This window comes from Gymnoscopelus microlampas, assembly GCF_963454915.1.
Source record: "Gymnoscopelus microlampas genome assembly, chromosome: 23".
Classification (NCBI taxonomy): domain Eukaryota; kingdom Metazoa; phylum Chordata; class Actinopteri; order Myctophiformes; family Myctophidae; genus Gymnoscopelus; species Gymnoscopelus microlampas.
The window spans coordinates 20,995,013-21,020,194 of NC_139960.1; the positions used below are offsets into that span (position 1 = coordinate 20,995,013).

General features: G+C 42.8%; 2 protein-coding genes across 3 annotated transcripts in view; one reads left to right on the forward strand and one right to left on the reverse strand.

Moving 5' to 3' along the window:
- The window catches only part of prkcq (protein kinase C, theta), a 148,118-nt gene that overhangs the window by 92,777 nt on the left and 30,159 nt on the right, over positions 1–25,182 (forward strand). The window lies entirely within an intron of this gene.
- The window catches only part of tmcc3 (transmembrane and coiled-coil domain family 3), a 44,838-nt gene continuing 21,596 nt past the window's right edge, over positions 1,941–25,182 (reverse strand). For both annotated transcript variants that reach the window (XM_084049817.1, XM_084049818.1), the window contains 4 exons: positions 10,723–10,893; positions 9,310–10,130; positions 7,796–7,931; positions 1,941–5,749 (listed from right to left, as the gene is read on the reverse strand). In XM_084049817.1, the coding sequence (XP_083905943.1) occupies positions 5,444–5,749; positions 7,796–7,931; positions 9,310–10,130; positions 10,723–10,893 (1,434 nt within the window). In that variant the 3' untranslated portion in view covers positions 1,941–5,443. The remainder of the gene's footprint in view (positions 5,750–7,795; positions 7,932–9,309; positions 10,131–10,722; positions 10,894–25,182) is intronic.

Below are 25,182 nucleotides of genomic sequence, written 5' to 3' on the forward strand. Positions count from 1 at the left end.
ACCCTGACATATACTGTCAGAGTTACATACTTGTAAGAGTCAATTTAAAAGGAACCCAGCGAGTCCCTGAAATCCACTTTGAGAACCACTGGTCTAAACAGCCAAAGCTGGACAAGAGTCATGATCTACAAAACTGTTTGTACATGAACCTTATTATTTACTGTATTAAACAGAATATATTGTTGCATTATGTACCTGTCTAGAAGATGTCATACCACTCTGTAGAGGTTTAAATTGTCCACTGGAAGCATGTGGCTTACTCGTTTGATCACTGTTTGTATTTCCCAAAAAACTGTCTTAAAATAATTCACTCCAGACGGATGTAAAAATGTACTTGAAGTTTTACTTCTCAAAAGACAAAAAATAATATTCCACAGGTTACAATAATTGTGAGATGAACACGGTAAGAAAACTGTATGCTTCCAAACTCCACTGTCTGACACTGACTGGTACTCATGACTCTCAGTCCTACTGATGACAGCAGCTGAGTCTAATCATCAAAATGTCACAGTGACACAATACACACCTGTCCTTACTCAACCTTAATTATCAAAGGCCTTAATTAACAAAGGTACTCTGTGATGTTCTCTTATTCTCTTAAAGCAATGAATTTAGCAATTATTTATCTTCTTCAAATATTTAGGCTTTGTGTATTTTTACTCAATACACATTAATTATGAAATATCAATATGAACTGTTATCTCTGTGGTTTGGCTTCCACACACTCCATGTTTTTGCCATCTTTTCTACAGTAATTGGCACATTATTGCCGCGCTTTTTCTACAGCTGATATTAAAACATTTTTAAGACTAGAAAATGTGCTCCTCGGAGCACAGGTCTCCGCCAGTACTGTTCCTGATTAATCCTGTCTTACCTATTTATATTACATATTGTCACGTGTCACTTGACCAATGTTAGCTTGGCTGATGGAAGCTCACACACCTATTTATAGGTTTCTATTTCATCATGCGTCTCGCTAGCCAATCAAAGCACACCCTTTCAATATATTGTCACGTGTCACGTGAAGCTTGACCGATGTTAGCTTGGCGGACACACGGAAGGACGGAGACGAAAACATACTCTCCACCTCTGGCGGAGACAAAAACTAATTGTGTTCCCTTCTTTAAAAGAAAAGGGTGGCGGGAGCATTATGTGCATGTATTTTGAAGATTTAATGGTGTTTGGTGTAGTAACCTACAACCTACTAGTATCATGTATACTTTTATTATGATGCAATCATAAAGCAGTTTGACCTACTAGGATGTACACTACAGAACGTTGACAGATGCCTGTCAAGGATAAATGATAAGACTTAATATTCATTCATTAATTGTTGATACTGGCGATATCTGTATAATTCAGTCATACTCACTGAGAGATTGTTTGAGAGATTTATATGTACCTGTAGGCTACAGGTGTCTTTTGTCAGAGCCAATAGCCTATAGCCTATTTTGTTTATTCTGTTATTGGCTATTGATTTCTACTCTTCTGTCCAGGTTTCACACTCACTACTGTTCCTGTTTCACTCTCATTACTGTTGACACCTTAATTTCCCCCTGAGGATCAATAAAGACCTGTACTTCGATCTGCCCTGATTTGACTCGGTCTAACCAATTATTCTATAACCTTCCATAACCATTTAGTAAACCAATACTTTAGTTGACCGGGGGTCAGCTCTGTACTTAGTCTGCTTTTTTCCCTCACCCATCTCAACCAAGATCAAATAAATACATAAATCTATCCATCTAACTAAATTCCTTTGCCAAAAATGGCTGATTTACAAGCTCACGTCGATCGCAATGCATTGTGAGCTTGTAGATCTACTGAGTTGGGGCGAATTTCCCCCCCATTATATTTAATAACATAATGGATATGGAGAGGAGTTCTGAATACAACTAATTTCATAATCCATTAGGCAATAAAGGGAAACTGTACGGGGGGGGGCATTTTAGAAAAAAGATGATTTATTTTCCCTTTTGAAAAAAGGATGTCATGAATAAAACATCACCGTATGAACCAATGTATATTATTCAAAATGTCACAAACAATCTGAATATGGAAATAAAACAAAAGATTCTGAGAGGGGAAGCGCCTCTCCCCAGGGCAGGAGACAGAAATAGTGTTTGGGACCATTTGGAATCCCCCCAGGAGGATACGACCATTGTCTATTTGAAGTGATTATATCATTTCATTGGAGGACAGCCACAACATTCTGCAGAAGACACAGGACATCCCTCCCCATTTGGCAATTTGAAGAGATAAACATATGACAGAAAAGATTCATTTAAACTTCAGAGCGCTTATTTTGCTCAAAGTACTGCATTTCCTTTGAGCTACCCTTGACTAAAGGGTTGCGTGTCAAAGTTTAAATGAGCCTTTTAGTTTTATTTAACGAATACGCTGCATTGAAAAGGCATTGCACCCATATCGTCCCTCCCCTTCTTCAGCCTGATTTATACTTTGCCCTGCGACACAGTCGTACGACAGAGCATAAAGTCAGGCATTATTCCCATCACAGTGATACAGGAGCAGAGAGCTACAATACATTGCTCTGACCCCTCTGTCCAATCAGACAATAGCATTAAAGGCATGACATTGACATAGTCAATTTGTTCTGTTAAGGTAATAAAAAAAGGCATTTCAATTAAATAAGCATCTCTCAGTGAAACAAGTGTTACAAAATCCTATGTGACAGAAAAGAACAATAAAGTAGCCCTGCCTGTAGCCCAGTAGCCTACTATTGCCCTTAGCAAGAGGGATTCCCATGCAGGACACCCGGGTTGGAATCCAGGTGGTCTACCCATACCGGGTTTTCAGATGGGGGGGAGGTCCCCATCAGTGAGGAGGGATCACTCTGAGCTCATCAGGTCTCACATGTTTGCCCTGCGTTGACACAGTGTGACTGTGAAGGGGGCCTCAGAACACAGTTGGTGGGCTGGACACTAATGGAGCATTCTTTACAATTCTTATTATGTGGAACACATAGTGAAGCACACTGACTTACAGATCACACTTCAACTTGAGATGGAACTGTTACCATAACATAAACAATATGCACATTTGGCATGACAAAACTACAAATCTAGCAGAACAAAATGACAGAGGACACATTTCCCTTTTGAAACGGACTTAGAGGCAGAAACGCCTTTACACAGCCTCACCCACTTGTAATGGGTTGCAGTGGATGGAAAAACTTGAATAGATGCTACTGTACACTCTCGGATTTCTTGTGGTGTGTGGTCCTTTGTTTCGTGGCCTCAGTTACAGAGATGCAGTGGGGCCGCAACATACAAATGAGTATTACATTAATATAAAACCATATTTAAAACAAACAGTTTTCGGCCTTCAGTGTTGATGTGTATAGCTGTGACTCCGGTATAATATGGGCTAGAAGCCGCCAGGCTAGAAGGTGCAGTGGATGGGACAGACATATACATACACATAAAAAATGCACGCATAGTTTAAAACTCTGTACGTTTGGTTACGTGAGGCTTATACTCATAAATTGTCCACAGTAACAACAAAAATGTCTTCTAATATACACAGTACAGTACAGTGACACAGTACAAATAAATGGGACCTTCAGGTGCATGTCACAGCTAACTGGTACTGTATACGAGGCATACTGTAGACGTGTGTGGCTTCAAGACAGGTGTTCTGGCAAAATGATGCCAGTTCATTTGAGACACCGGTATGACAGAGGGGGTGGGGGGGGTAAACACAAGAGAGGACTCAGCACACTACATTTCCCTTCAACCTTCCTCCAGTATTCGGGTAAAATCCGACCGATTTAAAACTGTCTTGAAAAGATAAATATTTCATTGTATTTTTCAACTGATCAAGAGCTTAGGGCTAGGAGCACAAAGGGCGTGACATTTTGATTGTAGTTATTTAATTAAAAACATGAAAAATAAATATCTTAAAATAAATTCCTAATCTGTATAAAAGTATAGATTGTTTATGTTGTTTTTAATTAAATTATTATTATTAATGAAAAGCTCTCCTGTACAAAGAAATTCACTTACACCCTTTGCGCTCCAAGCCCTTGTTCTGTTTTCCTCCACACCAGGCGTTTGAGCATAGGAAATTGCTGATCCCCACTCAAGACACCACTTCATAAAATGTTTAGTGTTTTAGTCATGTGGTGTACCAGGTCTAAAATGACCTGGCCGCCATAGTAAATGGAATGCTTAAGACTATATTATGTTCATCCAGCAGATGGAAAACGTCCCCTAACAGCCACATATCTCAAACTCCTCCACCTCCCACCCTTTGCTCCATTCCACACCTTTTTATTTGTCACATGCTCATACTGTATGAGCTTTAAAATGTTGGTGCAGCAGACTACAAGACATTGTTTCACAGCTTAAAAAGGTGTTAAAACAACACTATATTAAGAGGGGGGGGGGGGGCACAACGAACACTGAAAAAGGGTTAAGGACAGGAAATAATTCAAATGTTATGCTCCTAATAAAAGAGCACTCTTTATTTAAAGCTGCAATCCGCAACTCATTTTAATCAATGATTAATCATTATTTTAACCTAGATTTTAACCTAAATTAGCACATCTTCAGTAGTTGGAGGAGGTGGTCTGCCTACTCTTCCATCGAGAAATGTAGACTCTGGTGTCGGGTAGGACACCTGCTGGTTGACACTGCCTACCCCTTGGCTGAGGTAGATAAATTTGGCGTCTCATTCAGGAGACAAGGGTTTCATCCCGGGGAGAACGTAAAAAGTTATGGATTGCAGTTTTAATGCTCTGTATCTTTATGGTGACACCAAACCAGGATCTCCAACACATGGGTGAGAGAGAAAGAGGAGTGTCACATACCTGTGTGGCGCTTATCTGATTGGTCATTGCCAGGTGACTCAAATGTCATTTTCAATTGTAGTGATGCACTGATGGGGTAGTGTTGTGCCTCCACCACACCGTCAGCTTTGTAGACAGTGTGTTGCGATGCAAGTGGCTCTTTCATACATGTATATACATTAAGGTGGGAAGAATTAATGCATTTTAAACTGAACCATCAGCATAACTTCCTTTGACAGGAAAGGAATGGTAACGCCCACCACACACACACACACACACACACACACACACACACACACACACACACACACACACACACACACACACACACACACACACACACACACACACACACACACACACACACACACACACACACACACACACACAGCCATACAAAATGCAGAGTCATAAATAAGACATTGAAAACCATTCAACCAAGTGTGACATGGGTCAGAGAAGGAGAGGGCTGGCATAAAGCTACATGTAAACTCCATAATGTAATCTTAATGATAACATCCCGCCCCCCACCCTATCTTCAGCTCTGGACTCAGGGTTGGTCAAGGGTTTGTCGAGGGCGTCTTTATAAAAGATATGATATGATATGAGCGGGGCAGAAGGCAGGGCTCCAGCTCAGTGTGGGACGAGCAAGCGTTCGAGTGCTGACTGCAAGTGTTCCCAGTTCTTCCACAGCAAGGCCACTAGGGACACACCCACGCAGGTGAGCGCCAGGGTCAACCGACTCCGCAGCAGTGGGGCTGTGAACTTGGCCACCGTGGAGACGCAGACCAGGATCACCGTGACGATGGCCAGCATGACGCTGATGCATTTGCCAAGCAGCACCTTGGTGTTCATGTTTTCCAACTGCTGCACCGTCTGCTGCTGCTGCTGCTGCAGTTCCACTTTGGACACTCGCGTCTGGCACGCTACTAGGGCTTCCTAAACACACACATATGAGGTGTTCGCATTACTGTCTTTGTGGGGGACACCATTTTGACTTCACCTGCTGGCCCAGCCTGAGCCTAAACACAGCCTAACACTAACCCCCAAATCCCTAGCCTTATTCATGAAAGTAAGCCTAACTTTATCCTGAATCTTTTACTAATTGTAACCCAACATTTTAAAATATTTCTTACATAAAAAGTAACCTTTCCCTCAAGAAGACCACAAAAATGTCCACAGAAGGTCAATTACTATGACTGGTATTACCATCAGTGTGGATTTGTGACATAAACTACACCTATAACTATAAATATAGTGTGTGATCGGAGAAACGCAATAAGACAATGAGTCATAAGTCATACCTACTTCCTACTATATAACAATCCTGCTATAAATCTACTATAATAGTCACACTGTCACTATAGTCTGCTATAATATCTTCTTGCTATATACAATCTTCCTATATCTTACTATAGTATTAAATAAGGATGATTTGTTCTCATCCATTTTTATCCTCTGTGGATGGAACAATCGATCTGAACTTGCACATGATGTGCATTTACCTTTGGCATATGCAGGGAGTTAAGAGAAATGTTTTAAAACTTCTCCCAAATCTAAGCTGTTTATCAACATTTTTGTGAACTCTCAATTAACACATTGACGGCCAGAGGTTAATCTCATAATGTACTCACCAGTGCCAAGGTTTTATTGTTGTTTTTTTCACGTCGCCATAGACCCCGTTAAAATCCTTAAGAATGCGAGATGCACTGTTTGTAAACATCGTGCAGATGTCCCTGTGTCTACCAGTGAAGACCACGTGTCAAACGGGGCATCCATGTTGTAGTTAGAATGGTTTATGTTAAACAGTAATCAACGAGGAGAAAAACTACAAGGAGAAAATGACGTTTAAAACTGGATCCCAGACAGGAAGCGGATGCGATCGAAAAAAACGGAACCCATATAATTCTGTTTCCGGTCGTCCTACCGGAACCGGAAATGGATCAAAAAATTCGGAAAGTGCACTTTTTCGAATTAACACGGATTTTCATAATATCAACAGTTCGCGTAATCTACGCGACTGGCACGTGGCGGCTTTTAATCGGTTTGCGTAGATCTACGCGACTGGCAGTCAATGTGTTAGACTGCTGTGGGTGGAAACGTCGGGAGTGACTCACAGAGCAGTGCCAGGGTGAAGTTATCAGCATGTGTTTCCAATTGGCTCATGTGCATAACTGTAGTCCCACGTTTTCAGAAGGTAGCATACCCAGTTTAAGTTCCAGTTCATTTTCCCATAGCTTTGTTTGATTGGCTTAGCAGCAAATTCGAACCGGAAACACCTTCATATTTCTTTCCAGTAAAAATCTGCTGCTTAGACAATCAAACGAAGCTATGGGAAATTTAACTGGAAGAAGAAATGTTTATGCCACTTCCTGGAAACCTGGAACTATAGTACATGAAGAGCCTATTGTCTTAGTGTGCTCTACTCTTTATAGCTGTGTGCTGGACCTGGCCTTGGGGCAATAGACACACTGACAGAGAGAGAAATAGCTCGCTCAATAGTGCTAAGTATAAAGGACTTAATAAATGCAAGGCAAGCAGCTGACCCAGCAAGGCGTGGCTATACGTACATAGACTTGGTGCACCAATATAATCCTTTGCTGTTGTTCATGTACATGTGTGTAGTCAGAGCGCTGAAGCTTTCATTATAAAACTGTCTCAAGAACCCGCAGTAGCACTCAGCGTGCTACTGGGTTGCGGTCCCAAGTCTGCAAGTAGTTTGGGTGCATATACATCCCTCCCTGGGTATGGACTAGTTAGATATTGTGTTATTTGACCAGAAATAAAGAAAAACTTCTCAAAATGTGCACATCGGAGACTAAAATGTGTGGTGCATCATCAGCTTTCATAACATGCTCCTGAGTGTGCATATGTGTGTGTGTGTGTGTGTGTGTGTGTGTGTGTGTGTGTGTGTGTGTGTGTGTGTGTGTGTGTGTGTGTGTGTGTGTGTGCGTGTGTGTGTGTGTGTTCGCACGCATGCAGTACCTGTATATCCCTGGCACTCTCATAAGCCTGGTACGCCACCTTTTCCTCAATGCTGGCCAACTCCTGCTTGAGATTGCAGGTCTCATGCTGGTGGAGTTCTGTCAGATCATTCAACTGGTCCTCCAGTCGCTCATACCTGAACTCACAGGGAGAGTCAAACACACAAACACACACACAAACACACACACACACACACACACACACACACACACACACACACACACACACACAGGGCTGTCACGATTATGAAATTTTACTTGACGATTCATTGTCGCTCAAATAATTGCGATTAACAATGTAATTGTGTTTCTGTCGTTGAACATTGGAACATTCATTTATGAATAAAAAACACATTTCTGTTTGGCTTTTAGGCTTCGTTAACAAAAAGGTGCAAAGGGTAGATAATTATTATAAATCATTTACATAATTGAATAACTTTATACTTCATATGAAATACCCGATCTACAACCTCAAAACACATTGTAGATCTACTATTTCCACTATTTTTGAAAATGTTTGAAAATGTATTATCATTTTTCAACATGGAAATGATGTTATGACGATGACGATTATTCAAAACATACTTGTGATTATCCTACTATAATTCTAGTAACCTCTGTGCGTGCGTTTGTAGTGGTGGTGGTGGTGAAGCTACCCGGTTCTCCCCACTGGCTGGACCAATTGCTCTGATTTTGCACACAGCCATTGACCATTACCATCTGAACTTAACTGTGAAGCCCGTTTTTCAATTTCATCACATCTCAGCTTCTCATTAGCGTTTTTGTGTCAAAGAATGTCGTCCCATAGCTGCGGCTGCCCAGCTATGGGACAAACTGCCTCCCGGGTTGCCAGATCATGTGCGCATATCCCCCCACGGATGCGCTGCGCCGACCGGGTATGGTCTAGTCTCAAATAATTGCGATTAAGCGATTATGTAATAATTGTGACAGGCCACACACACACACACACACACACACAGTCTGCAAGGCAGCGGAATTCAAAAGCAAGTGAAAATGCATAATACGATGCATAATACTGTGTGAGTGGGCGAGTAATCACACTGCAGTTTATACACAGACAGTCATCCTTAGTTGACATTATCAACAGTCTGTGTTGTGTAAGATTCTCCATCTGGTTTTACTGCACACAAGGTTATGGAGAGATCCTCAGCCATTTGGGAGTGTATTTAAATTATGCATTAGAACCTATACTGTAGGTGGGCCTGGGTGTAGGTGTGCTACCTACTGTACGTGTGTGATGTGTGTCAGTGGTGTGTTCTACCGTGTTACGCTGTATACAGTCCAGATCTTTTTAGGAAAAAAGTGTATACAGTCTAATAACCATTTCATCCATTGAAAACGCGATGATGGTGTGTGTGTGTGTGTGTGTGTGTGTGTGTGTGTGTGTGTGTGTGTGTGTGTGTGTGTGTGTGTGTGTGTGTGTGTGTGTGTGTGTGTGTGTGTGTGTGTGTGTGTGTGTGTGCGCGTGCGCGCGTGTGTTTGTGCTGCACCTACCTGTATCTCTCTTCCTGCAGTGTTTGTGTGAAGTAGGTGTAGTCTCTTTTGAACTGGACCTTCAGAGTCTCCATGTCGTCTGACAGCTGTGCCTGGGCCTCCCTGATCTCCCGGACCACCTCCAGCACCTCCCCCAGCCTGCCCTGGGAGTCAAAGCGTCCCGTCCCCGTCCCCGAGCCCGACCCCCCCGCCGGGTTCCCGTTGGAGTCGGCGGATGCCGACGTCCCCGTGGAGCACTCGTCGTCGCTGGGGTACTTTGGGGTCACCTTGGCCACGGTGTTGGCGCTGCCGCTCAGGGCCCTGGCCCCGCCGTCCGTGTGGAGCCCCGCCCCCGTCTCCATGGAGCTCTTCAGGTGGGCGATGTTGTCCGCGCTGCCGAACTTGTTCTTGATGAGGTTGGCGAACTCCCGGGACTTGTTGAAGAAGAAGGGCGGAGAGAGGGACACGCCCGGCCCGATGGTCTTCACCTTGTCCAGCGTCGGGTGGCGGCCCATGCCGCTGACGTCCCGCAGGCTGCCCTCCTTGCTGTGCGTCCCAGACAGATCCTTGTGGCTGCCGCTGCTGTCCTTGTGGCCAAAGTGGCCGATGTGGCCAATGTGGCAGTGGTGCTTGCTGTTGCTCTCGCCGTCCTTCGTGCGGCGGTGGTACTGCTCCAGTTTCCGCTGCAGCCGTGCGATGGAGTGGGCCGACTTCTGGTTCTTCTTCTCGAAAACCTGCCGGATTCGCGCCACCTGCTGCTTGTCCGCGTTGTCCACCAGCTTCAGATACTCCGCCACGTTCTGGTCCCGCACCGTCTGCTCCACCTTGATTTGCTCTGTTACCTGCAAGGGGAAGAGGAATCAGACGAAGATGAGGGTGGATCTTGGAATAATGCAACAAATGGATGTGTGTCGTCAACTGATCTGCATCAGATAGATAGCCCTCATTGTGTTAAGATTCATTATCCCTTTGTTTCGCATTTGAATATTTCCCAGCCAGCGCTCATTGCACGCCTGTCCGCCCTGGAAGCAGGTGAAACTTCCTGAGGTTTCTTCCTTTTTCTTGGGAGTTGTTCCGTGCCTGACTTAATGTCTAAGGACAGGGGTTGTCATTTGTTTCCTTTGTTAAATGTGGGCCTGTAAAGCCCTAAGTTGAACGTGGGAAACTTATCTAAATAGCATGTCGTTTTAATTTAAAGTTGTATGCATTTGATATGCCATCATAACTGAGAAGGTATAAATCCTCCTCAACACTGCATTAATGTATTCCGATGGCCGTGGGCAAATACAGTACAGATACATTGCAGCCATTATGCTATCAAAACCATGTGATGTTTGTTCAGTGGCTGAGGTATCATGCGTGTGTGCACATGGCTCTGTATGACACCATAAAGATATAAAGGGCCCATAAATGGGCTCTTATCTCCTCTCGAACCTTGAGGATCTTCTGCTGCAGGCTGTCAATACCGAGCGCCCCCTTGGTGAAGTCCAGGCCAACCCCGCCCTCCCTGGAGCTGTCCACCACATCCAAGTTTGAGTCTGAGCCGCCACGACGCATTGGCACTGGGATGCTGAGGATGTTGCCATCATAGCCACTGCGGTCTGCCTGCGAACACACACACACACACACACACACACACACACACACACACACACACACACACACACACACACACACACACACAAAGAACACACATTAACACTTAAAGAACACCATAGAAGGCTCATCTCTATTTCACAATGAGAAGTGAGGTCATTAGAGACACTTGAACCACTTAAAACCTATATACGCAGTTGCATGTCAACTAGATAAAATAGTCATCTACAAGCTCACATTGCATCACATTTCAACATCTTGTGAGCTTACAGATGAGCTATTCTTGCAGAATGTGCACCTATTTTCACAGAATGTTCGCCTATTATGACATGCCCAGAATATGGATGCTAGGGTTCATGTGATTTTTAATTTTCTACTGTTTTTTTTTTTTTACAAATATTTTTATTAGTTTCACAGTTGACATGAAATCAGGTAAACATTTTGAATATTTCCATTTTCTCCCTTTTAATTTTCTACTGTTGACTTCTCGTTTCTTCGTCTACAACAATTTCTGTCTGACAACTTCAACTAACTTCTGATAACTTACTGTTAGCATTAATATAGTCACAATCACCGGTCCAGACGTCAATATTATTAGAATAGCAGCCAACATGTGAAGAATACCAGAGCGATGCAAGCGATGGCTGTTTTGGGGTGTTTTTGTGCTGCTGACAAACAGGCTAGTAATTATTTATATAGCCAAAAATGATGTGAGAACGATAAAACAGGAACGAGACAGAACATTTAATGTATCTCAGCATGCTTACACATAGTTATGTGTAAGCATGCTGAGATGAGACACAGTCTCTTCTTTGCAGCCTTTGGGCCACAGTGGCTGTGGTGAGTGAAGCAGTCTGAAGCCCAAGGCCTCTCTGCCTCCTGTGCTGACAAATCACTCTCTGTATAGAGAATAATGGACAATTATATAAACAAACCTAAAAACATTAAGATGTGAAAATGACTTCTGTACTGTTGCCATGGCAGCTGAGAAAACACAGTAATAATACAAGCTTGAACTCTCAAATGCACACAGAAGATGAGCGTGCAAAATTCCTACCCCACATAATCCAGGGCAGTGGTTCTCAAACGGTGTTGTGAGGCACAAGGTGTGCCTTGGGATTTTGTGACATTATTGCAATATACAGTATACCACTTTACAACACGTTACTGTATCAGCACTCATGTCCCAATACAGATGCAAATGATTTTGAAAAGGATTTGGAGATTGAAGTGTGGTGATCATGTGCCCGCCTGTTGGCAGTGCACTCACAATCAGTAATCCATAAATATGTGGTTGAGAGTGGGAGAGAAAAAACATATTTACATGTGTGTGTTTACATAGTGTTTCCACACAGCTCAAAGGCACCATATGCCCCACAGGAGTCGTTATCTGGCCCCTCTGACCCGGGCCTGTATTGAGGCCATTGAGATTATACTACAGATGGGTGGACACACGTGCAAACGCATAACCCACAAGGCTTGCCATTAAGCATTCCGACAAACTCATCCATATGCTGAACCGAATCCCCACTTGTCTAAAAGCGGGCTGATCAATACATCACAAGGAATAAAATATGAACGTGAACTGAGCTTCCTTTGGAAGTGTTAGGGCAACAACAACCCATCTATTTATCATAGCATCGGTCTTTATTCTGTCAGTTTTCCGTTCGTTTTTCCGCCAGCAGACTCTGATCTGAAAAAGTGCGTAAGCAAACAGTCAAGTGTGAATCATACACGCTTATCTATCGCTCCTCATAGCCTGTTGACACTGGCAAAGTTCTGTATTTGCTCCTAAGACCATGCTTTTCACACACACAAGTACACAAATGCGTGCCAATTCCCTCTCTAATGTTTGATTAGAACAACAAGAAAATCCTTCAGGGATTTTACTGCGTAGGGACCTTGCTACAAGTGGGTGGGGGACACCCTGATACACAGTAAAATCCTCAGTATTCTTTTATCCATTTATATCCCCAAGTGTACAAATGTAATCAAATGGACCCGGTTCCATTTGTACACTCTAATACTGTGGTTAAATTAACACTGAGGAATTTACAGTGCGCGCACACACACACACACACACAGGAAACCGCCCAGGGAAATGCTTTCCTTTGCAAACCCCGGTGTTTTATCGGTCATTGTCACAATAGAAGAATATTATTATTAGATTTTATATAATATATGATATTATATCTCGAACCTGAGCTGTAAAACAAGTCTGTCATTTGAGGCTGCTGGTATGGAAAACACTTATTATTCACAAATCTCATCCCTCAGTATGAATCACTGATGATCCTCACAGTAGACTGTGGAGCTGAGAGATAATGGCCCATATCACCCTATGAATACATATTACGGTGGTGATAACACAAGATATGAAAAGCATGCGCATGCCTGGGTGTGAGAGAGCGTGTGAGGAATCAGAATCAACTTTACATCACACTATTGTAGGTGTAAAAGAGTGGGTGGGTGAAATTACTTTTGAAATTGCTCTTCTGTAACAGTGCAGTTACAGAAAGAGTTAAGAGGAGGGAAAAGAAGAATAAGGAAAGGGACACAGAACAAATAACGAAAAGGCAGTCAAATCAAATACTGTATACAATGTCCAATATACGTAAGGTACATGAAGAAAAAATTATTGCAATGGATAGTCATAGTTGGCACCATGGAAGGCAGAAATGCATGTGTGTGTGTGCACGTGTACGTGTGTTTACCTGCAACATGAAGTGTAATAGGCTCTGTGCATAGAAGGTGGCATACCCATTTCCTGTTAGTTTTCCCATAGGTTCAATCAATTGGTTCGGCAGCAAAAATCATGTGAAGGTGTTATGTGTGTTTCCTCTTCCGCCGAGCCAATCAAGCAAAGGCATGGGAAAATGTACTGGAACAGGAAACGGGTATGCCACCTTCAGAAATCCTGGGACTACAGTTATGCACAGAGTCTATAGGCTATGGAGGAAATAAGCCATAAACTGTCTCAATTATTCTAATCACCACCAGCACATCAGATTAACGTGGGCAGATTTAAACTGATCTGTGTTTGCGTGTTGCATCTGTATGTGTGTGTTGTGGTGGGGTCAGGCAATGGGATTGCAAGGTGACAGATAAAGGGATTCAGTACATGAGCAAAGATGTTAAGCCAATCACAGAAAGTGACATTATAATGACCCTCATTCTGGACCATCCCAACAAAGTCTGTGTCGTTAGAAAAACAGAAAAGGTGCTCAGAAGTCCAAAAATGTGTAATGAAGGTGCTCTTTGGTGGGGAACCCAAAAGTTCAACAAAAAGAGAAACATTTTCCAAGGCACTCTTGTGGTTAGAAAGTAAAAAAAAAAACGTAATTTGAAGGCTATTTCATTGTAGAAATGTATATATAAACTAGAAAATGTGCTCCTCAGAGCACAGGTCTCCGCCAGTACTGTTCCTGATTAATCCTGCCTTACCTATTTATATTACATATTGTCACGTGTCACTTGACCAATGTTAGCTTGGCTGAGACGGACACACTGCTCACAGTAGACATGAGAAATAATTATCTCCGCCAAACCAGAATGGCCGGGAGGCGGAGATTATGGTTTCGCCCCTGTCTGGCTATCTGTGCGTGTGTGCACGCACGTCTGTGAACAGCTCATCTCAGTCATCACTGGACCGATTGGCATGAAACTAAATATACACTCACTCACTCACTCACTCACTCACACACTCACACACTCACACACTCACACACTCACACACTCACACACTCACACACTCACACACTCACACACTCACACACTCACACACTCTCACACACACACACACACACACACACACACACACACACACACACACACACACACACACACACACACCCTGCACACACACACACTGTTGGGTGTTCTCAGACGGACATATACAGAGACGGACGGAGAGGAAAAGATACTCTCCATTAATCCTGTCAATATTACATATTGTCACGTGTCACTTGACCAATGTTAGCTTGGCTGATGGATAGGTGTGTCTTACCTCACTTCCAAAGACATAAATAGTCTTTGGAAGTGACACACCTATTTATAGGTCTCTATTTCATCATGCGTCTCGCTAGCCAATCAAAGCACACCCTTTCAACATATTGTCACGTGTCACGTGAAGCTTGACCAATGTTAGCTTGGTGGACACACGGAAGGACGAGAACGAAAACATAGTCTCCTGGCGGAGACAAAAACAGGGCATACAACCCGCGCATAGTGGCGCAACAGCCTTCCTCAGGGTGTGACACCCTAAGCTTGCAAATTTGAAAAGGTTAAAAATAGTGACATATTAGCTTTAACTGCCAATACAGTCGTCAAAAAAGTAAAATAATGGCCAATATCTCATCAGGATCTATTTATAACGCGGCAGTGATATGCACCAGGCAGGCACATCCATTCTCAATCACATGTTGAGGCTGTGACAGGCATAACAAATGAATAGGACATTCTGCTCGGTTTGGCGCGGCCACTCTGTTCCAAACAAGACTTGAGAATGACACCAATGACTTGGTCATTTATCAGTGTGAAACCATGTAGACCAAGCATAATCCATCATGCTGCCAAAATATAAGGTACAGGCAGTTTATGAAACACGTCACAGCACCCCAAATTAGTTTAAAATCCACCTGTGACACTTAAATCAACTCTCAGATTTCCTCAGATAAGCTGACTATGAAAACACACATCCAAAACCACTCTGTGTAAAGCAGGCAAGAATCAAGATGAAAAAAATAGACAAAACAGACTAAATTATCTGTTTGGTTTTCTAGCTCTATGAATCATAGTGATCAATAGTTTCATTGGGTCTTTTCTGACCACCTTGTTTACAATCCAGCAGAAAACTGCAATGGTTCCCAAACAACGGGTTGGGACCTATTTTTGTGTCGCGCACCCATTTTTATGGGTTGCGAGTAAATGTCAATTTTGACAGATAGATTTGGTGGTCTGTGTTGTATTTCTATCAGGAGCACTGAAGCCAAGAGTCAAACTTCTCTTATTTCCACTTGACTTGAATAAGACACAGTCAAGTCATTATATTATGTTTCATGAAGCGGGATGAGCTTCAGTCAGGATTTGTTTTTAAAGTTAAATACATGACCCAAAGTCAAAAAGCCCAAAAAAATGTAGGGTTGTTTCAAGAGAGATCTATCTATCTATCTGGAAAACTTGCAAAGTGATAACAAAAAGTGACTTTTTATTTTCAATGACATCTTGGACAGTGCACAATCAATGACAATGGCACATAGGGAAATGAGCAGCCATATTTATCAATACATTTGTATGTATTCAACAGGTTTAGAGTTAGAATGTACAGTACTCAGAAGGTCATCTGCTTATATATTTGTGCTCAAATGTTCAGAACAGGTCAGAAACGTTGCGAACATGCAACATGCAAACAGCTCTTTGTCTAGCTACAAAGACAAAACAGGAGAAGGACAGGTACAGGTGAATTAAGTTGAAACAAAGGGTAAGGGGAGACCATGTTCCTGTAAGATAATCTGCAGACGTCCAGGCCTTCGGGGGAGTAACTATCAATGGTGTAAAGTAACTAAGTACATTTACTCAAGTACTGTACTTAAGAACACTTTTGAAGTTTTTTTTTTATTTGCTGGAGTATTTCCAATTTTCTATACTTTTACCTTAACTCCACTACATCTCAGAGGCAAATATTGTACTTTTACTACAATTATTTGAAAACTTTAGTTACTTGTTACTTTGCAGATATAAATAATAACATTATAAAACATACATTAACCACTTTAGCCCTATTTTATACATAGGCTATTTGAAATTAGTAGATCTGCTATTTTCAGTACTTTTACTTTTAGTATATTTTGCTGCCAATACTTTTGTACTTTTACTCAAGTAACATTTTGAACACATGCCTTTTACTTGTAACAGAGTGTTCTTATATATTGTGGTATTGCTACTGAGTAATATCTGAGTACTTCTTCCACCTCTGGTGATGACTAGGTCATCAGGGAAAACAGCTTATTCTCTGGGGCAGAGGAGCTGTCAGACAGACACGCCCCCCTGCCCCCTCCACACAGGGCTCCAAAAGAAGCAATTGTACATTTCCAAGAGAATAGCTGGGGAGAAAAACATGCAGACGTCACAGGCACACAAACAGGAAACAGATTAGGAGCTGTGGTGATACAAAGACAGTACAGCATTAAGTAGGTAGGTATTTTAGTCATCCCAGAGGGAAAATTAAGGCATTACTGCAGCTCACTGTCTGTCACATCAACAAAGATATCTAAAACTATTCCAATACAAGTACTAAAAACTCTATTTTTCAGTGTAATAAACAACCAAAGACACGGTCAAAAAGGGGGGGACAGCAAAAAAGGAAATCCTCCTATTCCACAATCCATCAACACCATTAGTAGTTTGGTCAGTGCAATTAGCCACCCATACAAATCATGCCACAATACTCCACATAGCAAAAATGGGGTAATTGTAATCACTCCATTTATACAACAGAATGACAAATCATATTCACCATTTCCCAAACCTCATTCAGAGTCAATCTATTCAGAAGAGGGCTTCCAACTAAAAGGACATTGACCTTTCAGATCCTGGATTTCTTGTCTGCCAGACCCCTAGGATGTCTGGGTGGGCAGTCACACCTCCTCTACCACCATCACCCTCAATTCCAGAGCCCCCAAGGGAGGGTTGTGTGCAGACAAGAGTCCTCTGCTGCACTCTCTGTACACCCATGACTACATACATGGCCAGAAACAACTCCAACACCATCATCAAGTTTGCTGATGAGTGACGACACAGTGGTGGTGGGGCCAATCACAAACAATGACAAGAGGGCATACCTGGAGGAGGTGGCAGACCTGTCGCTGTGGTGCCAGCCAGGATAACAGCCTCTTCTTGAAAGTCAGGAACCCCCCCCCCCCCCCCCATCTCCTGTCAGTCTACTTTCCCTATCTAAAAAAATTAAATAAAGGCATAAAAAGCCTCCTCATTATCAAGGGGGTCTGCAAATTACAAAATACACTTCATACATTAAGACAAAATATTGAACAGACAATTCAAACATCAACCAGACAGAAAAAAAGCCAAAACTAAAAAACAACACTACTGGAGAGGGTGAGCAGCTTCATGTGCCTCGGTGCACATCACCGGGTACTTTCGAAAATGCACACAGACTTGCAGAGCATGCCACACCAACATGTCAGTAATTTCACTGTGTGTACTTGTATGATTGAATCTTGAATCTTGTCTGTAGAGTGTGCTGTACTCTGTACAGCCATGACTACGAGGCCAGAAACAACTCCAACCCATGACTATTGAATCTTGTCTTCCACCAAGTCGTATCATATTAAGTTACAGGCTAGGGTTAGGGTTTCAAATTCATGAAACAAAAGGCATCAGAGTAAGATTGTGTGAGCACTGAGACGCAATGAGAGCCACTGACAGCACTAGGCTGAAGCCAAACCCAGTTTAGGTAAACAGTATGCAACAGATTGCTGTGTTATGCTTATAGTATACTGGCTTTTTTTCCTGCTTCAGCTCATTCATATGCATACACACACACCACAACACACATTGAGTCATGGCAGGCAAAACACACGCACACATTTTTGAGTCATGGGGCGAAACAGAACAGGTTCGATGTTGCCCGCTGAGCTTAGCAAAACAACGTGACAGACTGATGCCTGTTTTATATTTGCACGCTGTGTCGTACAATGAAAACATCAGATCTTTAAGCCCACGACGTGTCACATCGCGATGCATTGTGAGCTCATAGATCTGCTATTTCTGCTGCGTGACACTAGCGTGCACCTGCAGCACCTACGTATGAGGCTTAATTTCACTTAAGGTTGCAAAATACTCCACAGTACAGAGGTGTGTCTCACCTGTCTAATCTACACAGAGCCTTGACACTAGAGGGTGTGACTGCTGACCAAAAAAACTAACAAAAAACAAACAGCAAAGGTATACAGTAAGAAACTCAAATACATCATTCATGGAGAGGGTGAATAAACAACAACAACATGTCAGTACAGGTCATAGGAATTTGTCATATTCAATCATTCAATGCTACAATTTCAGTTCAAAAACACAATATTCCATTTATATATCCATTTGTAACCCAGAGAGTGTCCAAATGTACGGGTCCATTTGTACAATCTCAGAGTTAAACTAACACTTGTGCCGCGTTCACGCAGAGGCATGTGAAAGACACTTTTACAGCATGCAACACTTTAGCTGCATTCACACTTGACTAGTGTGTCACTAGTGTGATTGCAGCATCACAATGTCTGTCTGAAAACATTAATTGTGGTGTTGTACATGTACTGTAGGTCAGGCTCTATGAGGATCTATAATACAACCTGTAAGGAATCCCGAGGCAATACAGTGCAACAGGGTCTGCTCTGCTGCGAAAATGCCTCGGAGTCTCATTAACAAGCACTGATGGATGGAGGTGGAGGAGGTTGTGGATGAGTGTAAAAGAGCAGGTCAGACAAGGGAAGGAAAGGACTTTTTTACTAGAGAGAAAGAACAGAACCAAATCCTGTACTTTTCTCTTTTTTTCCCTTCCATTGTTAGCTGACTCACCACAAATTTGATCAATGGTCAGATCACAGGCTGAGAGAAAAGGGACACACAATGCATTCTGTGCTGCTGTGCAAGAGGAAAATGTGACTTTCAGCGCCCTTTCGCCTTAGATAAACTGCCATGCTAGCTCAAAAGGGAAAGAGAGAGACAAAGTGAGACGAGATTTGATTACAACAGCGCAAAGAGGTAATGCAATCGAGTGGCAGAGGAGTCCAGGACACTGGTGCTAACCATGGCAGAAATGAACTGTACTGTAGGCTAATGATGACTAAATCATTCAACACAACCACAAACTAGAGAGAGAGCCAGAGAGAGCTAGAAGTTGTGGGTGGGGAAATCGAGTTGAAATCGACAGGCTGTTAGCACTCCATTTACTGTAGTATCTGGGGAGCTCTGCTCCAGCGAAACCACTCCCCAGAGGGCAACAGTTGATAATGAAAGTGCAAAAATACACACACACCTCCACACAACTCACAGAAATACACAAACATTAGTACAAGCTGTGCTACACGAATCAGAGGTTCAATTACACCTACACAGTGCAGTGCTGTGGCTGTACTTTATGGGTGAAAAAAAAACAAATGTAATCCCAGTCTCTTCCCTTCTCTTGTAATCTGAGTTTTTAATCTCCTTTTTTGACAGCACAAATTACCCAGCAGCTCCTACTGTCATTCAAACAGGGCCAACCAAACTGACCCTCACGGGTCCATTTGGTTACATGTGTACACTCTCTGAGACACATTAACATTCAGGATTTTACAGTGCATGTGTGAGGGTAAAAGCGAGAGAAAAGATGGAAGACGATAGTGAGATAGAGACTGTCAGGTGGACTGATAAGAGAGATGCATTGAGACCAGGACAACTCAATATTGTTAATGAATATAAAATGAGTAATACATTCATTTTGGTTTGGCGATGAATGGATCTTCTTTTAGGTCTGAGAAATCACATTACTTATGTTATTGAAGTGAGTATGTGATTGGTTGAGTTAACAAGCGTGGAGCTGAGACCAACCAATGGTCAGTCACCAGCAACTGCAGCGAGTTTCCTGACTGAACTTGTTCTGTGCATGTGTCATGCGCAATAGTCATAAGCCCCTATTATACATTGCCGAGCAACGAATAGCAAAAATAGCTGATCTACAGGTTATTTTTGCTATTTTTAAACTGTTGAAAGTTATTGGAAAGATTTTAACCTTTTAGAAAATATAAAAACAAAACATTACCTACAGTATATGACATCTCCAAAATAGAGATGCCAAAGTGGTTAAGCGCAAGGCACACATACACACAGACGGGGAAGGTGCTCAATCATGTTCCACACCTCCATCAGAGATGCTCCATTTTAGGAGTTCACATTAAGAACTATGCCCTTGGACTATGAACACACACACACACACACACACACACACACACACACACACACACACACACACACACACACACACACACACACACACACACACACACACACACACACACACACACACTTTGTGAGGTTACTGGATTTGAGCGCAATGAACTGTTGGCATGTGCACAAGCCAGAGTCATTAGGAAATCACTTACCAGACATTGTAACTGAAATGTAGCCTCGTAGACAAATTGATTCGACTTTAACCCAGTTATACACACATACAGTACACACAAGTCTAGCCAAAAACAAAAAAATAAATTCAAACATTGGTGACTTATTAATCAGGCAATTACATTTGGTCCATATTGACTCCATTATTCACGTAAGTTCTGTAAAGTTTTAATAACACTGAACAAAATGTAAACAAACTAAATCTGATGTATGGCCAAAGCTGTGAACAGACAATGGAGTATTGACATAGTATATGGTCAGATAAGAAGGCAGAAGTTTCATGTCTATCATATGTGTACACTTTCCAAAGCCTTTTTATACAGTGTATGTGTGAGAGACTTATACATGTGACGGGACAGCATGCTTTTCAAGCTACCCACATATTTTACAGAGGGATGCTACTGGTTTAACAAAGCACTGAGCCAACTGTATCCCATTTGTGTGTGAATATGCATGTCCTGAGTGTTCCTGTTCCCAAGGGTGTTTTTGCATCTAAATGAATGTGTGCTTCATTCAGGCACCAATTCCCATGGTTTATTATAATAGTCCACAGGCCTTGAAATTAATTTGAATTGAGATGGCTGGGTTGAATCAGAGTTAAGCTGCTTTTTTTCTAGATAAAAAGGAATTATCCTCCTGACAATGTCGCTTCAGCTCTGTGTTGACTGAGGAGGAATGAGAATGAAAAATAATAGGGCATGAGCCAGGTTTATATGGCGGTTTATATGGCATGATAACATTTAAAATTGAAGACAACAGTGTCTGTGTGATTTGTGCTAGCCTGTTAAAGGATCTCCGATGGGCGGAGTGTGTGTGTGTGTGTGTGTGTGTGTGTGTGTGTGTGTGTGTGTGTGTGTGTGTGTGTGTGTGTGTGTGTGTGTGTGTGTGTGTGTGTGTGTGTGTGTGTGTGTGTGTGTGTGTGTGTGTGTGTGTGTGTGTGTGTGTGTGTGTGTGTGTGCGTGCGTGCGTGCGTGCGTGCGTGCGTGCGTGCGTGTGTGTGTGTGCGTGCGTGCGTGTGTGTGTGAGAGAGTGTGTTAATCCACACCATTAGCCTGCTCACACACACCCGGTATCTCTGCTGATTTGTCAGTGCATGTCTATTCACTTGAAGCTTAGCCCACTCTCCCTCCAAATCCACACACAGCGGGGAGAGGCATAAAGAGAGAGAGACAGTAGAGGAAAACATTTAGGCTATGTGCCAACATTTGAGACACCTCCAAATTGGCATCTCTTGTTGCAAAGGGAAAATCAAATGTGGAAAACAAAAGTAGATTTCCATGTGGATCTCGGGATCCACATGGGAATGCGTGACTCCAATGTGTATCTCGGACTTGAAGTTGCCAGCCTGTGACATCAGCCATTCATGACGTCAGTCGTCTATGTATGACACATCTATCTATGATGTATGATGGTTTCAGCTCTGGACACACAGACAGACACACAGACAGACCCTCTCGTAGATGGCTAGACTCCTGCAGAGCTATGCCATATGACAGTGGTTCTCAACCTGTGGGTCAGGACCCCCAGGGGGGTCCTCAGATGACAGTAAAGTGACAATTTAAGGACTTTTAAGACCTTTTTAATATCTTATAAAAAAGACCATAAGCTGATCTAGAAGTTGCGAGGCGTTGTGAGCTTCACATTATTTATCTGTGGAACCAAGTCAAACTAAATGTAATGCCTCAACTCCTACAATTCCAAGTGCTTGTCAGGGTGGGAGATATAATTATTTTGGGGGGTCCCCAGTTCAAATATGATTATTTTGGGGGGTCACGGCCTGAAAAGGTTGAGAACCACTGCTATAAGAGACCATGGTGCACGGTGTGAGAAACATCACACAATCCATAGTTTCAAGGGGCCACCGGCTCTCCCACCTTAATTAAATTGTGAAATAAACTAGCATTGTTCATGGCGTGAGCGCGCCAAATGCCAGGTGCATTGCGGTAGATAAGGGGCACAAACAAAAGACATTGGGGTTGGGGCAGCAGAGAAAAAGAAAAATACGGCATTCTATCAAAGATAGGCTGAGAGAGGGAGCAAGAGAGAAAGAAATACAAAGAGAGCGAGAGATTCCACTGGTTGCCCTGACAACGGACGCAAGTGAGCAGAGCTTGGTGTTGGCCCCCACATTGACTGCCATAATAGCCAGTGAAGCGTGTCGTACCCTATGACCATCAGTCACCCGGGCCACCACCATTCAATACGTCTACTCCTCCCATTCATTCCCTTTCACTCCAAAAACAACAATGGGCATGGCAAAAGCTCATCAACTCGATTTTGGGTGATTTCAGACAGGCAGTGTGTGGACTCGCTAAGGCAAGGCACCAGACTAAATGATGGCCTAGATAAGGTTGAGTGGACCACAAGGACTGAAGCATGACTTCAGGCATTTTATCAGGGTTTGGATTAAATGATGTGTTGCTGAGGGCAATAACCTGTGCTAATCTAAAGGCAAGGGTGGACCAGCTTGGTGAAAAGTCCAATACAGACAGGTGGCAAATTAAAGGAAAACCCTGAATAAATGAGTGGAGAAACTGCACAGATGTGAAGGAATGCAGATGCTTCCATACAGGTGTACTGCAAGGTACCATTAAGCAATTAATATCCGACCATGCTCTGTGGCATGTATAACAAGGTGTAATTCACATACAAAATATCAATTATGACTGTGGTAACAGTCTGAAAACACGGTGGTCTCTCGGACGGGGGGGACGGACAGACTCGAGCCCGGCACCGTTAGAAGCGGTTCACCAGCTCGGACGAATATCCAACGAATATAAATAGGCCTTCAGAGGGAAGGGTCACTGCAAATCATAAAGTTATTCTGACTTTTTATGGTGACACATTTCTATCCTTATTGTTGTGGTCTCTTTTGCAGGATGACAATCCCCCATCCACAGGGCATGAGATGTTAATGAATGGTTTAAATGTGACATGTATGTGTGGATCATAATCAGTTCTCAACCCAATTGAGAACCTATGGGAGATTTTGGAATGATGTGCTAGACAGTCCTCTCCACCACCATCATCAAAACACCAATGAGGGAATATATTTTGCTAGAATAGTATTCCATCCCTTTAGTAGCGTTAGAGACTTGTAAAATCTATGCCAAATTGTCGTGACGCATTGGAGCTGTTGTGGTGGCTTGTGTTGACCCAACACCTTACTAATGAATATACTGTAGTGTTGTTTTTTATTTAATGCTAACCTTGCTAAAGGGGGAAAAAACAAACATGCACATGCACGTTCACAAGCACGCGCACACACATACATATCGGGTGCTAGTGTCGACAGCTACTTGATGCTTACTGTGCGGACAGTGCACACATAAAACACCTCAAGTTTGCCATCTGTAATCTACCCAGACCTTCGCATTCAGACCTTCAGTAAACTGACCTTTACATATCATCAATATTGATGAGTAAGAGGGCCCAGACAGTCAAGAAGACCTTCTGCCTGACCTCACTACTTGTCAGAGAGAAAGAGTACCTGTCTGCAAGTTAATTTATCAATCTGTCTGTCTGAGGGGAGATAGTTCCCAATATGCAAATCTTTCTCTTACAGTTCCAATGCAAGAGCACCTGGTGGCTGAACCAGTTAGTGCACTGAACTAAACCGACACCCGCCATCTTGTCTAACGTCACCCCTCTTGCTCTGAACTTGTTTTCCTGTCTCTACATTCTCCTATCTAAAATATAGCAATAAAAATGTCACATGAAATTTAAAAAATCACACCCTGTGTGAAGGTAGCGGCGCCTTTTGATACATTATGTCATCGATATGCGTTTATAATGTCAATATCCAGTTAAACCAATATCCAGTTAAACCAATCACTTTGTTGACGGGTCTGAACAATCAGAACGTTGACGGGTCTGACCAATCAGAACGTTGACGGTGAACACGGACAAAGTCAGGTATAGAGCAGGATCCGCTCTATACCGGCTGACCAATCAGCACGTTGACGGGTCTGACCAATCAGAACGTTGACGGGTCTGACCAATCAGAACGTTGACGGTGAACACGGACAAAGTCAGGTATAGAGCAGGATCCGCTCTATACCGACTGACCAATCAGCACGTTGACGGGTCTGACCAATCAGAACGTTGACGGGTCTGACCAATCAGAAC